Raw genomic sequence first — 14,902 nt, 5'->3', positions numbered from 1 at the left:
GTAAGTAGTAGTCATAACTCTTACTATCATCACTAATGTAATAATTTAGCTTTTGCATCATGACGCCAATTCAGTTAATTATCATCATCATCATCATCATCATCACCATCACCATCATCATCACCATCACCATCACCATCATCATCATCATCATCATCATCATCACCATCATCATCATCATCATCATCCTCCTCCTCCTCCTCTCAGTCCATTCCTCACATTCAGCCTGTTTACTCATTCCTCAGACTGGTTCTGTACGCTTTTATTTTATTTGTGTCAAATGCAAGCTTTTTTGTTTTCTGTGACACTTCGTGATGATATTCGAAGCATTCTACGCATGTTCGTTATTCTTCAATGGTTCGAAGAATGAAACAGAGAATGTGTCAAAGATGTCAATCAAGCATGTAATTAAAAGACACTTGTCTGTAGATGTTTGTATGTTTAACTGTCTGTTTTATTTACTCTGTTTGCAGTGTATTTATCCATCTGTGTGTACATATGTTTGAAGGGCAAACTCAACCCAAATCAGTTTAATATGGTCAATAACTTATAAAATCTAATATTATAATATTATATTCACCAACAACATTTTCAGTATGAGGATAACAGTTGTTTGGTGGTATCTGTATGAAAATTCACATTATCTTATCTTATGCAACCACAAAGCAAAGTTACATTTGGGTTGATTTTACCCTAATGTTGTCCAATGTCTGGTTGTTTGATAATAGTTTTTTCTTTGCAATGTAATTATTCTGTCATGCCTAAATAATAGAGTATATTTCAGTTGTACAAGGTCCAGTGTATTTATTTAATTTCTTCTTATTATTAAGTTAATTCTTGAAAATTTCCCCTCTGATGAGTTTGATGAATAAGTAGGATACAACGTTGGAAAATCGTTTTTTAGCTTCCAACATTTATTTTCTTCTTCTCTCTTTTACAGGATTACAACAAATCAAGTACACAGAGTCTAAGTGACACTGGATACTCCTCGGATGGGATCTCCAGCTCTCATGGGGAGATTACAGGACAGATCGTGGAAGAAGGAATCAAGCTCAGTGGTGCCTCCATCCCCTCAGAAATCAAAAAGCTAGAGAGCTCCATGAAGCCTCTACTGGAGTCAAAGTCATCATCAAACAGGCCACACTCACTGTCTGTAGGGCAGGGTCGGGACTACAATCCTGATGATGATGCAGCAAGGGATGAATCAGAGGATGACCTAAGTTGTAAGCTTCGTCATGATTATGTAGAAGACAGCAGCGAAAGTGGTCTCTCACCATTGCCGGTAAGACAAAAGAAGACCCATAAAGAGTTAACAGATGAGGAGTTCATGAGGAGGCAAATTATGGAGATGAGTGCAGATGAAGAGGAAATGGAAGAACATGGAAACCAAAAGCCAAAAAGGGGACATAAAGCAAGTGGAGATGTAAGCAAAGAGAGACGACGACTCTCTCAACAATCTAATAGTTTTGAGGACGACACCAAGGCATCAGCGGCAAATGAAGAGGAAGATGTTGTAATGGCCGGAGGCCTGCGCCGATTTAAGACCATTGAGCTAAATAACACCAACAGCTACAACCGAGACATGGAGCTCAGTACAGAGCATGACCTAAGAGAACCAGAGCTAGAGATGGAGAGTCTGACTGGTTCTCCTGAGGAGCGGTCTAAGGGAGAATATTCATCAACCTTACCTGCAACCACTCCCAGCTACACCTCTGGAACTTCCCCTACATCTGTGTCCTCCATGGAGGATGACAGTGACAGCAGCCCTAGTCGTAGGGCAAAACTAGAGGAGGCAAAGCAGCAGAGAAAGGCTCGACATCGGTCACATGGGCCACTGCTGCCAACCATTGAGGACTCATCTGAAGAAGATGAGCTCAGAGAAGAGGAAGAACTACTAAGAGAACAGGAGCAGATGAGAGATCTAGAGCAACAGAGGATTCGAAGTACTGCTCGAAAAACAAAAAGGGATAAAGAGGAGCTTCGGGCACAGAGACGCAGGGAAAGATCCAAAACTCCACCTAGTAATCTCTCACCTATTGAGGATGCATCACCAACAGAAGAACTGAGGCAGGCTGCAGAGATGGAGGAACTTCACAGATCGTCATGTTCTGAATACTCGCCATCTATGGACTCGGAGGCAGAGGGCTATGAAATGATTGGTGGAAAGCTTTACAAATCAGGAAATGAATATAACCTTCCAACATTCACATCACTCTACTCTCCTACCGATAAGACATCAGCAACCTCACCATCTGATAAAACACTAAAAAGTGCAGAGGAAGTCTATGAGGAGATGATGAAGAAAGCACAGCTAATGCAGAGGCAAGGAAATACAGTTAATCAGCAAAAAGGGCCTTATCAGCCTGACAGTAAACATAAACTTGAAGCGGGAACAGTATTAACCCCTGGGTCAAGCCCAACACAGGTAACTGCACCCATGTCGTTTTCCACAACAGGGAGTGATCCAAGAATTCCAGGAATGCATGCAGCACAGCATCTATCAAAAGAAACACAAAATAGGATGATGACACAGAGTGCCAAAATTGAAGGTGTTGTTGGTGTTGCCACAACCAAAGCCCAAGTCAGTCAGACTGCCACAGCTCGACAGGCAGGTAGCACAGGGCCTGCTAGCAACAGAGCAGGCCCCCAAAGGCCTACACAGGCATCACCTGACTCTGCAGCATCGTCCCTAACCTCCAAAGTGTTCTCCCTTTTCAAAGGTCCCAGCCCCCCAGTCTCCCCCAGCGCTTCTCCAGCACAAAGCCCAACACATACGCCACCTGTAAGACCCACTAGTAGTAGTGGCAGGCAGTTGCCATCTTTGCCTGGTGGTCCTACCTCGGCTGCAGCAACCCATGGAGCACAGGTACCTCAAAGGGCAAATTCCCCTCGTCTTGCACGACAACAGTCCTCCCAAGATTCACCAGTGATGGTGATTACACTAGGCTCTAATACAACTAGTCCTGCCAAGCCAATCACTGTAAATTCTTCCACTTCCCCTTTGTCATCACCCACACAAATCAGTGGTAAAACTTTATATAGCTCCCATCCCCCTTCAACAAGTTCCCCAACATCACCACAAATGCACCCATCCCAAAGGTCTCCTAAACATTCTTCACAGATGGCTCAAAATGTTGAAAAAGTTAATGTTGGTATGAGCACTGTAACTGCAAGTCGTGGATCTATGGAAAACATATCTCTGGGCCAAATCTCAAATATTCAAGGCTCTTCAATAATTGAGTCTCAGGGTCAAATGTATCCAAATACCAACGTGGTGGATCTGAGAGCCCCAATGAGGCCAGCTCCAATTATAATGACAGACAAAGGCATGGACTTAACATCCCTTGCCTCTGACACAAGGAGATACTCTTTAGGAGGAGAGCAACCATCTGGTCGACACACAGCAGTGCAACCTCTTATTATGAACCTGAATGCACAAGAGCAACCACACATATCTGTATCAACACCGACCACAGTTAGTGTCACAGTTGCAGGTTCTATGTTCATGTCCCAACCCAAGCAACAAGTTGTGTATGGAGATCCTTTGCAAAATCGTGTGGATTTGGGCCAGGGTGTTGGATCGGCTGTGTGTTTAACCCAGAGCAAGCCACCGATTACTGACCCATCCATTCCCAAAATTGATGCATGCCTGGAGAACCTGGGCATACAACAGCAACAACTGCAGTTACAGCAGCAGAAACTCCTGCAGCAGCAACAGCTTCTTGAGCAGCAGCTCCAGCAGCACCACCAGCAATCTTCTTTTGCTCGTTACAATTTAGCGAATCAGGTCCAGCCACTGCTGATGAAAAAAGACCTTGTAGTAAGCCAGACAAGCAGTGCCCAGCCTGCAGTGACTGCAAGTGCCATTCCTAGAGTATCCCCGCTGGCTCCACAGGCATTGTCTGGGGTTCTTGCTTCTAATGCTCCCCATGAAGTCTATAGTGGAGATGCCTTAGAGCTTAAAAACAAACCAACAGTAATGAACTTGTCGACAGGTAAGCCCCATGTTATGATGGTGCAACTTGATGAAAGCAACACATCACAGGTCGGCACAGTGACTCAGCTAGTAAAGAGAGAGGAACCTCCTCCCCCTCCTCAGGTTTTGGATCTCACTGGTCAGATAAAACCAGAAAACCAGGTGGCTTGTTGTGATGTTGTTTACAAATTGCCCTTTGCCGGCTCATGTTCAGGGTCATTCACTCAGAAGCCTACAAATGTATCCTCAGATAAAACCCCCACCACTGAAACCCCCCAAGCAAACCACCCTCCCTACCCACCACAATACAATGTCAGCCAACAACAGCAACAACGACAACAACAACGACAACAACAACAACAACAACAACAACAACAACAAAAGCCTCACGCCACACAAGCAGTGGCAGAGGAACATAAGCCATATCCACCACCCATAGTCCCCTCAGGAAGAATTCAACCTTCAATGTCCGATACCAATCTGCCCTCCATGACTGAAGGTGGTCACTATCAGAGTAATATCCAGGGGGGTATGGCAGTAGATCTTAGCAGCATGAATCAAGGTTATGATGGTGGATACCTTGGCATTGGAGCACAGTATGGATCTTACACAGACTTGCGTCACCAAGGAGATTTAGCAGGCCCTTCATTACCCCTTCGCCGATATGGCTCCATGTCAAATATCAATTCCGACTATGCCTACAGTTCACATGATCAATCAGGACCACAGGACTCAAATCTGGCCCAGTACAGTGCAACCACTGCCAGAGAAATCAGCCGCATGTGTGCAGCTCTTAACTCTGCGGACCAGTATGGAAGCCGGTATGGTAATAACCCCGAATTCTTGGCATATGGGGCTGGTGGGGGTGGACCTTTAGCTAGGCTAAATCTCCAGCAAAGCTTAGCCTCTATAAGAGCAAACCTTCTGTATGGCCCAGATGGAAGACCAACAGCAAATGGCCAAACACTAACAAATCTAATAAATGCTAGACAAGCAAGTATACGTGCTTTGTACCCTGCTGCTATGAGAGGAGGTGATGGCATGATATATTCCACCATTAACACTCCCATAGCCTCCACCTTGCCAATTACTACCCAGCCTTCTTCTGTCATGCGTCCTATGCCTAGAGGAATTTACAGACCATACCCGACAGGTGTGACTGCTGTACCATTGGCTAGCCTTACCAGGTTGCCTCAAGTGTCTCCCAGAATGCCTCTGTCTACACAGGGAATGTATTCCTACCCTCCTCCAAATCAGTATCCTACTTCAGTTACACCATCAGGAAGTGTGCCTGATGTAAACAGCTTACACCAGGAAGCTCCTGTGTACCTTGGAAAGAATTTAACAACAGTTGCTGCACAAACAGCTGCAGCCATTCCAACCACCCAAGCTGCGGCTCACTTAGGAGCACAAAATGTACCAGCATGTAATATGCAGACTATGGCAGATCAACAGACAGATCGGACTCACTTTACCTCACAGAGTGTTGCGTCCCTTTCTCAAGCTCAAGGCCAACCTCCATCTGTCCAGCCAGTGCAGGCTCAAATGCAGCTACACCACCTACCCAGTCAAACTGAACCTTTATCTTTGACTCAAACGCAACCTCAAGGACAACCCATCAGTCAACCTCAACCACTGCCACAGGTTCAACCAGAGACACCACACGGCACTGCCCTGGCACTGAGTTCCCAACTTTCTCCCCCCACGGATGCTCAGTCAAGTAAGGAAAATGAAAGATTGAGCCAGCAACAAGAACATGCGCTGCAGCTAGAGCGAGAGCGGGTTGAACTAGAGAAAGTACGCCAGCTACGCCTTCATGAGGAGCTTGAAAGAGATCGCATTGAGCTTCAGCGACACAGAGAAAAAGAACAACAAATTGTTCAGCGTGAAATTCAGGAACTGCAGACAATCAAACAGCAAGTACTACACCAACAGCAGGCAGAACGGGAAACACAACTAATCATGCAAAGAGAACAACTGGCCCAGCAGAGAATGCAGCTAGAACAAATTCAATCTCTGCAACATCAGCTGCAGCAGCAGTTGGAGGAGCAGAAAAGACAAAAGACGGCAGCAGCAGAGGCAGCAGCTGTGGCAGCAGCAGAAGCAGCCACCGCATCAGCAGTGGTTGCCGCAGCAGCAACATCTGCTAAGAGTGCTATACAAGGAGTAGTTGTTGGAGGAGGGCCCCCTCAAGGTTTCATTATTTGTGACCAGAGTGGTAGGGTTATTCAGCAAGATGCACAGAGTGTTCAATTTTGGCAGGATGGACAAGTGGTCCAAGCCATGGTAGCTGCTCGACCTATTCAAAGTTCAGCTTCTGAGATGTCTTTGAGAACCACTGACAAACAAGCTGATTCCAAGACAATGAAAAAGCAAAATTCCATGCCGCGGCTGAGAGATGGCTCGGAGGACGACTCTGGGAAGAAGATTACAGACAGCTGTGTGCAAACAGATGATGAAGATGGAGAGGACAGATTCATGAACAGACGTAGGAGAACAAGGCGTATTGCAGACTGCAGTGTGCAGACTGACGAGGAGGACCAGGGAGAATGGGACCAGCAGCCAGTGAGGCGCAGGCGATCACGTGTATCCAAGCACTCTGAGTCTAGTGGTGAGGCTAAATCAGAACCATCATCTAAAGTGGCTTCTGCAAGTATAGCTAGTCAGACCACGAACGATTCATCATGCCAAACAGAGCCTGACCAATTAGGAAGGAATTCGCCTGCAATCCACATAACAATGGCAGAGACCTCAAAGGTTGACCTATTACATTACATAGCGGCCCCTGAAAGGACCCACAAAGGAGAGAGTCTTGCTTGCCAGACAGAACCAGAGTCTCAGTCACAGGGTGTGGTTGCCCCTCAGTTGAGTGTCCCTACAACTATTAGTCCGTACTCCACAAGTCTACATATAGTAGGTGCAAACACATCTGATCCAACCTCTCCTAGACTCCAAGGAGTTGCTAAGTTCGAGAGGAGGAAACCAGACCCACTGGAAATTGGGTATCAACAAAATGAGTCTCCATCCCGCCAGCCCCCCAAATCTCCCCAGGTGCTATACTCCCCTGTATCTCCATTGTCTCCTCATCGCATGCTGGAGACAACATTTGCCTCCCAGGAGAAACTAAACAAGGCCCATGTCACACCACAGCAGAAGGCCTTCACTGCTGAATCACCCCAGCGTCACCAAAGCCTACCAAGACCCATAAAGAGTGTGCAGCGGTCCATGTCGGATCCAAAGCCTCTCAGCCCAACATCAGAGGACCCTGCCAAGAACAGGTTCTCCCCATATCATCAGCAAGCTGTGTCCAACAGTCAGGTACGAAACCATTACTTTTTCTTTAAGAAAATAATATAATATAAAAAAGAAATGGATATGTTTACATTTTGTCAGTTAGCCCACTTACAAAGACATGAACAGTCTATACTTTTAATGGTAGGTGTATTTTAACAGTGAGAGACAGAATATCAAAATTAAAAATCCAGAAATGTACATTAAAAAAAATATATAAATTGATTTGTGTTTAATTGTGGGAAATAAGTATTTGATCCCCTTGACTAAACATGCCTTAGTACTTGGTGGAGAAAGGCTAGTTGGACCGCACAGAGGTCAGATGTTTCTTGTAGTTGGTCACCAGATTTGCACACATCTCAGGAGGGATTTTGGTCCACTCCTCTCTGCAGATCCTCTCAAAATCCTTACGGTTTGGAGGCTGATGTTTGGCAACTGGAAGCTTCAGCTCCCTGCACAGATTTTCTATGGGATGGAGGTCCGGAAACTGGCTAGGCCCCTCCATCACCTTAATGTGCTTCTTCTTTAGCCACTCCTTAGTTGCCTTGGCCGTATGTTTTAGGTCATTGTCGTTCTGGAACACCTATCCTATTGATCCTGGGGATGGTGTTCTTCGGGTAATAGTCAGCATTTCTCTTCCTCCAGACACGACATGTGGAGTTGATGCCAAAGATCCTGATTTTGGTCTCATCTAACAACATCACCTTCTCATAATCCTTCTCTGAATCCTTCAGAGGTTAATTGGCAGACTTCAGATGGCCTATACATGCGCCTTCTTGAGCAGGGGACCTTGTGGATGCTGCAGGATTTTAATGCATTACAGCATAGTGTGTTACCAAGTGTGTGTGTAGTTATTGTCTGACCCCTCATGTTTCTCATGATCATTGATGCCCCAAGAGGCGAGATCTTAGATAATGGAGCCCCAGATTGAGGGCGATTAATGGTCATTTTAGGCTTGTTTCCATTTTCTAATAATCAAACCAGTTGTCTCTTTCTCACCAAGCTGCTTGCTGGTGGTCTTGCAGCCTATTCCAGCCTTGTGCTGGTCTACAATCTTGTCCCTGCTGTCCTTAGACATTAGTTCCAACATGATCACAACACCTGTCTATGTTCTTGCCCTCTGTGGAGAGGTTGTAATCTGATTTATTGACTGTGAACAGGTGTCTTTTATCCAGGTAAAACGTTGACATCAGGAATACTTTCTTAAAGCAAGAGGATTTATTTAACCGGTCTGTGGGAGCCAGAATTCTTGTTGGTTGCAAGGGGATCAAATGCTTATTTCCCACAATTAAACACAAATCAATTTATATCTTTTTGTTAAATGTACATTTCTGGATTTTCTTTTTGATATTTTGTCTCTCGCTGTTAAAATAAACCTACCATTAAAAGTATAGACTGTTCATGTCTTTGTAAGGGGGCAAACTTACAAAATTGCCAGGGGATCAAATACTTATTTCCTTCACTGTATATACGTATGAATCACATTTAGTTTTTACATTTTTGCTGATGATATACAACATATATTGGGGTCAAGGTATCCATATTTTTTAATTTAAGGTAGTGCTTGTGAGTTAAATAATAATATGTGTGATCACAAAGGATTGGCATCAAGAAGATGACAGAATGTTCTCGTGAGAGCAGCTGGCCGTGCCAGAAAAGCTCTTCCCATCTTCTCTTTCTGCTGTATCTCCACCCTTATCTTTCCCCATTCTTCGTTTTTAGTCTATTTTCTCTTTCTCTCTTTCTCTGCCTCTTTTCTCTGTGTCTCTCAATTTTTATTCCTCTCTCTCTCACACATACACAGTCTCATGTCTTCTATATCTGGCAAACCCTTAAGAGTTGCCAGGGGGACATACGTTGTGGAGGAATCCTTGTGCTGCTTTGCTGTCTGCCTGATTGTTAGCAGCTGGTCAAAGTAAATTGACATTGCTCTGCACTCAGACCAAAACCAGTCAGAGAAGCAAACATAGAAATCAGATTTCAGGCATTTTACACAGTTTTACTGTGTCTAATCTTTAGTGTTATTTTTTTATAAACGGTACTCTTGTGGATAAATCACCATGGATCTACCCAACACAACTATTTTGTAAGTATTAGACTAGCACAGATGTGTATTCAATTGTAGTCTATATGTTTGAATGTTCTTACATGCATGCCACACATAAATATTTGGAACAATGTGAAAAAGACCAGATACTGTTATTTGATCAAAAGTAGAAAAAAAGAGTAATTTCGGAAATTACATTAGAATGAAATCAAACAACTCAAATGCAATGGCTTCATTATATGTTAATGTTCAAGCCATTTTGTTGACATTCACTAACCTAATCATACATGCATTTATTTGATCAGTGTATTATTTTGATTAAGAATCATTGTGAAATTCTTGAATCCTATGTAAATATCTTATTTATGTAGGATTCAAGAACATCAGAAGTAACATGCTTAAATTATACTCCAAATGGAGCCACTGTGCAAAATTATTACATAATGATTATACTAATAGTAGTAATGTATATGCTTCTTGACCACATTGACCTCTTCCACAAAACCTTTGACTCAGAAATCTTAATTAGGAATGATATGACAGAGTCACTTAGTGTCTATGGTTTTATTGGTAACAACATTTTAATCAATTTTATTAAATCAAATGATATAAGTTGAATTACTTGAGGAGAAAACATTGATGAATAATCGAGTATTCTGACAAAATATAAGGCTGGATAGCACTTCACTTAGTTCTAAGAAAAAGGAAATGGCAGACCCTTTCTGAGTACCCAGTGTACAGTAATGAGTCTAATTTACATAAACACATTCTGTTTATAGCACTGTGTTTTCTGATGTGTCTCTGCCTCTCCAAGCAGATGGCCTCCCTGCAGCAGCAGCAGAACTCTCTGATGAGGAAAATAAAGAGGACTCTCCCCAGCCCCCCTCCAGAGGAGACTCCGCTCCCCATTGTCACTCCAGCACAAATGTACAGCTCCCCTGGCATGCCCCAGAGGGTCCTACCGAGACCTGCCCAGGGAGTCACCAAGGCCGGCCTGCTGAGTGAACTGAAAGCTGTGGAACAAGAGTCATCAAAGCTTCGTAAGCAGCAGGCTGAACTGGAGGAAGAAGAGAAAGAGATTGACGCCAAGCTACGTTACTTGGAACTGGGGATCACCCAGCGTAAGGAGACCATGGTGAAGGACAGAGAGAGGAGGGAGCTGGCTTACTTGAGGTGTATGGGTGATGCACGGGACTACATGTCTGACAGTGAGCTCAATAACCTCAGGATGGTAGCTGCAACAGGAACCTTTGATGGTAATGGTCTGCTGACAAGGCCCAGCACTGCACCATTGAGCCAGTTCACCAATGACCTGAATGCAACCTCCCAGTATCCCTCAACCTCATCCTATATGACTTATCCATACCCTCAAAGTCAACCATCAACACAGCAGCCAAGCTCTGCTTACCAACAGATAGGTTTCCAGCCTCCTCAGTACCCTTCATCCTCTGCACCTCAGCCAGGAACGTTCCAGCCCCATCCCCCACCAGGCCCAGGCTACCAGAACCAGGGAACCTACTCCAATCGCATGTATGCCCAGACTACCTACCAGGCAGATCTTGGCATGCAGCAGCATGGTCACCAGGGCTTCCACCCACCCGGTCAGCCTATGCCAGGCCAGAGCCTTCCTTACCCCAGCCATAGCTCCTACCAGCCTGTACTCTCCTACCAGCCTCAGGCAGATATCCTTACAGTCCATCAAAGACCTCGGCAAACCTCTTTGGCTGATCTTGAGCAAAAACTTCCCACCAACTATGAAGTCATCAACAACCCATCAGTGTCAGTGGCCACATCAGCTCCAGATACTAACTATGGGTCAGTCTACAGCAATGCATATGGACAGTACCGCCCCCCAGAGCCTGGGCTGACTCACTCTGTGGACAGCCCCACCTCTGCTTATGCTTCAGAAGGAGTCTACACCTCTAACCTGGAGCAGAACATTCCAAGGAACTACGTTATGATCGATGACATCAGTGAGTTGACAAAAGACAGCTCTGGCCAACCTACTGATGCTCTAGGACATCCTGTGGGTGGGCGGTATCGCAATGAGAATGGCCCAGCACGTGGGAGTGCCTATGGTAGACCAGAGGATGAGCCTGTTGACGCTTATGGTAGGCCTACAGGAACAACAGGGTACCAGAGTACAGTGGAAAGTCGCACAAGCACCACAGTAAGTGGCAGCTCTTCCTATTACTATGATGATTATAAACACCCATCACGGAGCAGCTCCAGTAGCCACAAACTCACACCCAAGAATCTCGCCCCTGCAGTTGTCTCTTCTAAACGTAGTAAGCACAGGAAGCAGGGAATGGAGCAAAAGATTTCTAAATTCTCCCCTATTGAGGAAGCAAGGGATGTTGAATCAGACCTTGCCTCTTACACTATGACAACATCAACAGGAGGCAGCTGTACAGTTGTGTCCAGATCCAAGAAGCCACAGGACGATGTCACATACGGGATGAAGAAGAATGCATACGACCAGCAGAAATATTACGGCACCAGTCGTGAGGGTCTTGAGGAGGAAGACCGCATGTACAGCTCTGGTAGGTCCAGGTCTACCGGATATGGCATGGATAAGATTTCGTCCAGAGATGCCACTGGTCACAGAAGTAAATCCTACGAGAGGGACGCCATGGAGCGGTCTCAGAGAACCAGCCGAAGCGGAAGGCCTCCTATGCGCAGCCAGAATTCAGAAGAGGAGAGTCCACTTAGTCCGGTTGGAAAGCCTGTGGGCATTGGAAGAGGCTCTGGCATACCTGAAGCCCATGATGTGAGGAACCAGTATGGCTCCAGCCATTCACTGCCAGATGTGCAGGACCATCATAAGAAGGACCTGCCTAGGAGTCATGTCTATAAACCAGATGACCCTTACCTCGTAGATGACATGCACTGTGCTGTTTCTGACAGTGAAGGTAACTGGTGCTGAATATATTTGGCTCTCCACCTTTAACGTGTGCTGCAAAGGGCCTGCATGCCAAGTGTGGAATTATAAGAAGAGTGACTTTGTTTGTCTTGTCTTTTTTTAATGGAATGATCCCTTTCTTGAATTAAGCCAAAAATGCCTGTTTTATATTTCTGTGTTGCACGCTTAGTTTTTGTCACGTTTTTTTAGGATTTTTGTTTCTTCTGTTTGAGAACTTTGCATGGCTCTGGGATGTTGAGCATGTTCTCCCAGTTATATTTGCACGGCTTCATCTGCATGAAATCCCTCTCACAACCTACTGTAAAACAATTGACTGATTATGTTTGTTTTGGTTTTAAAAGCCTATCATTTGGGCCAAGAGGAGACTGATTGGTTTGAGAAGCCACGGGAGGCCCGTTCTGATCGCTCAAGACATCATGGAGGTGGAGGTCACTCATCCACAGGTAGGCGTGGTAAACACACCTATCATGATTATGATGAACCTCCAGAGGAATACTGTCCCCAGGATGAGTACAACCAACAACGCCACCCCTCTTCCACAACACCACGGGATCACCGTCCACACGGCAGCAGCTCCGGCAGACACAGCTCTTCTCGCCACTCCTCAGAGGATCCCCGGTCATCCCGTTCTTCCAGGGCACACCCCAAAGACCCATCCGTCCGCCCCGAAGGCAGAGGCTCTTCGACTGCACAAAGAAGGAGTGGTCCAGACTCCCGTTCTGCACAGGGAAGCCCACGAAACTCGGGCGACTTTTCACGCGACCCAGCCTCCAGTCATCACCACGGCACTGGGGGAAGGAGTCAGAGACCCCCAGGAGACCGCACATCCTCCAGAAGGCAAGAGCCTTCAGCTGCAGGGCCTAAAACACAACAGCAGCCGCAGCAGCCGCAGCAGCAGCAGCAGCAGCAGCAGCAGCCCTCTCAGGGCCATGCTGGGCAGCAGCGGCCAGGTGGTCAAGGCCAGTCTGGGAGACATCCAGGCTCCGAACCTATCGAAGGAAGCCAGCAGGCCCAGCAGCAGCAGCAGCAGCAGCAGCAGCAGCAGAGTGCTCAACAACAGCCTCAGCAGCATCAGACGCAGCATCAGCCACAGCCGCCGCAGCCGCACCAGCAGCAGCAGCAGCAGCAGCACCAGCAGCAGCAGCAACAACCCCAGCAGCACAGTCAGACCCCTCAGAGCAGCCAGCTTACAACAACAACCACAGGTGCTGGACCGGCACAGCAGCAGCCCAAACCCGGCCAAGCCCCACCGCAGGGACGACAGCCAGGAATAGGGTCTGCGGCAGGGCAGCCGACCACCACAGCGGTGAGTAGACGGTAGCCTTGTTTGCTTTGCATACATTAAAAGACTTTACACATAGGGATATGCTATTTTCTTTTTCTGATTAAAAATATTGGTTGGTAAGGCTAACAGATAATAATTATTTTCATAAAATGCCTCTGAAGTGGTATAAAGCTTTCAAAAAACTGGATGTGTTTGTGTGGGAACAATCTCACTGAAAAAAAGAAACTTCTATCGCATCGTGATCATGATATTAAATTTACACTGACACTGAGTTATGGAGGAAAGAAGAAGAATTACACTGATATATCAACAAAACATAGAATAGTTACTAACTACATATGTAAATATTTAAAATGTAAGTTAATATAACAATACTCTATAATAATATATATTATCAAGTGAAACTTTGCCTATAACTCCATATTTGACTCTGTTCTGTTCACAGGCAAAAGTGGATGCTACACCTGCAGCAGCAGCCACAGGAATAAAACCTACAACAGGAGGCCCATCAGCACCTCAACCTACCAAAATTGCTACACCTCCTCTTACAGGCATTGGTTAGTCTAAGATCCACCATAACTTTACACCTAACAAGGACCAAAGGACAAACAACGAAATATGTGATGTTTTGTTCTTTGTTGTTTGCAGGCTCCAAGGCCCCCCCTGTTGGGATTGGTAGCAAACCCGTTGTCATAGGCAATGCTGCAGCAGGACAAGCTCCCGCTGAAGGGGACAACGTTCTAACTAAAATCCTGCAGGGAGGGGCAGCAGAGCAGGCTGGAAAACTGGGAGATGGTACAGTCATCAATAAATAAATATATAAGAAACTGAAATACATGTATTTCTTTGGGTCCAGCGAATGTTAATTCATGTTTGGGTCGGACTGTCTTCTGACATCTGCCTCCTCTTTGTCAATGTTGTAGCTTTGACTGGCCTTGGGAAGAAGTTCACTTCATTTTGGTGAACTTAAGAGAGGATGGTAAGTGAGTGGATTTTTGTTTTACATGCATCAGCATCTCAAACTCTTTATGTTTTTTAAACATTCAATATAACATGGATTGATCTCAGGGCAGTTAGCAAAAGCTAGCAGCCTTCGTATTAACAACAGACATTTTTTAAATGCTTCCTTGCAGTAAATTAGGGATGTTTGGGAAATTATAATGTATGTTTTTATTGATTCACCTGTTTATTTTCAATAATATGTGCTTTTTCAGGTTGCAGAGTTAACATGAGATGGATTGGTAACTTTGTACTTGAAAACCTATGAAACTGCATTAAATACATTTCACCATACAGAAGCAACAGAGAAAGAGACATCCTGCATCAGTGAGTATCTCATTAACTCTTTATCCTTGTGAAATTGTGCTTTTTTTTAAAACT

General features: G+C 45.3%; 1 protein-coding gene across 1 annotated transcript in view; it reads left to right on the top strand.

The window, feature by feature from the left end:
• Positions 1 to 14,902, top strand: part of bsnb (bassoon (presynaptic cytomatrix protein) b) — a 60,938-nt gene that overhangs the window by 41,092 nt on the left and 4,944 nt on the right. Inside the window, exons 5-12 of the mRNA XM_063912071.1 lie at positions 941 to 7,294; positions 10,129 to 12,226; positions 12,579 to 13,246; positions 13,349 to 13,543; positions 13,968 to 14,079; positions 14,171 to 14,317; positions 14,446 to 14,501; positions 14,737 to 14,848. Coding sequence (XP_063768141.1) covers positions 941 to 7,294; positions 10,129 to 12,226; positions 12,579 to 13,246; positions 13,349 to 13,543; positions 13,968 to 14,079; positions 14,171 to 14,317; positions 14,446 to 14,486 — 9,615 coding nt within the window. The 3' untranslated portion in view covers positions 14,487 to 14,501; positions 14,737 to 14,848. The remainder of the gene's footprint in view (positions 1 to 940; positions 7,295 to 10,128; positions 12,227 to 12,578; positions 13,247 to 13,348; positions 13,544 to 13,967; positions 14,080 to 14,170; positions 14,318 to 14,445; positions 14,502 to 14,736; positions 14,849 to 14,902) is intronic.

The sequence above is a fragment of the Eleginops maclovinus genome, chromosome 20 (assembly GCF_036324505.1).
Source record: "Eleginops maclovinus isolate JMC-PN-2008 ecotype Puerto Natales chromosome 20, JC_Emac_rtc_rv5, whole genome shotgun sequence".
Classification (NCBI taxonomy): domain Eukaryota; kingdom Metazoa; phylum Chordata; class Actinopteri; order Perciformes; family Eleginopidae; genus Eleginops; species Eleginops maclovinus.
Note: the sequence above shows the minus strand (reverse complement) of the source record. Positions and strands in the feature narration are given on the sequence as shown.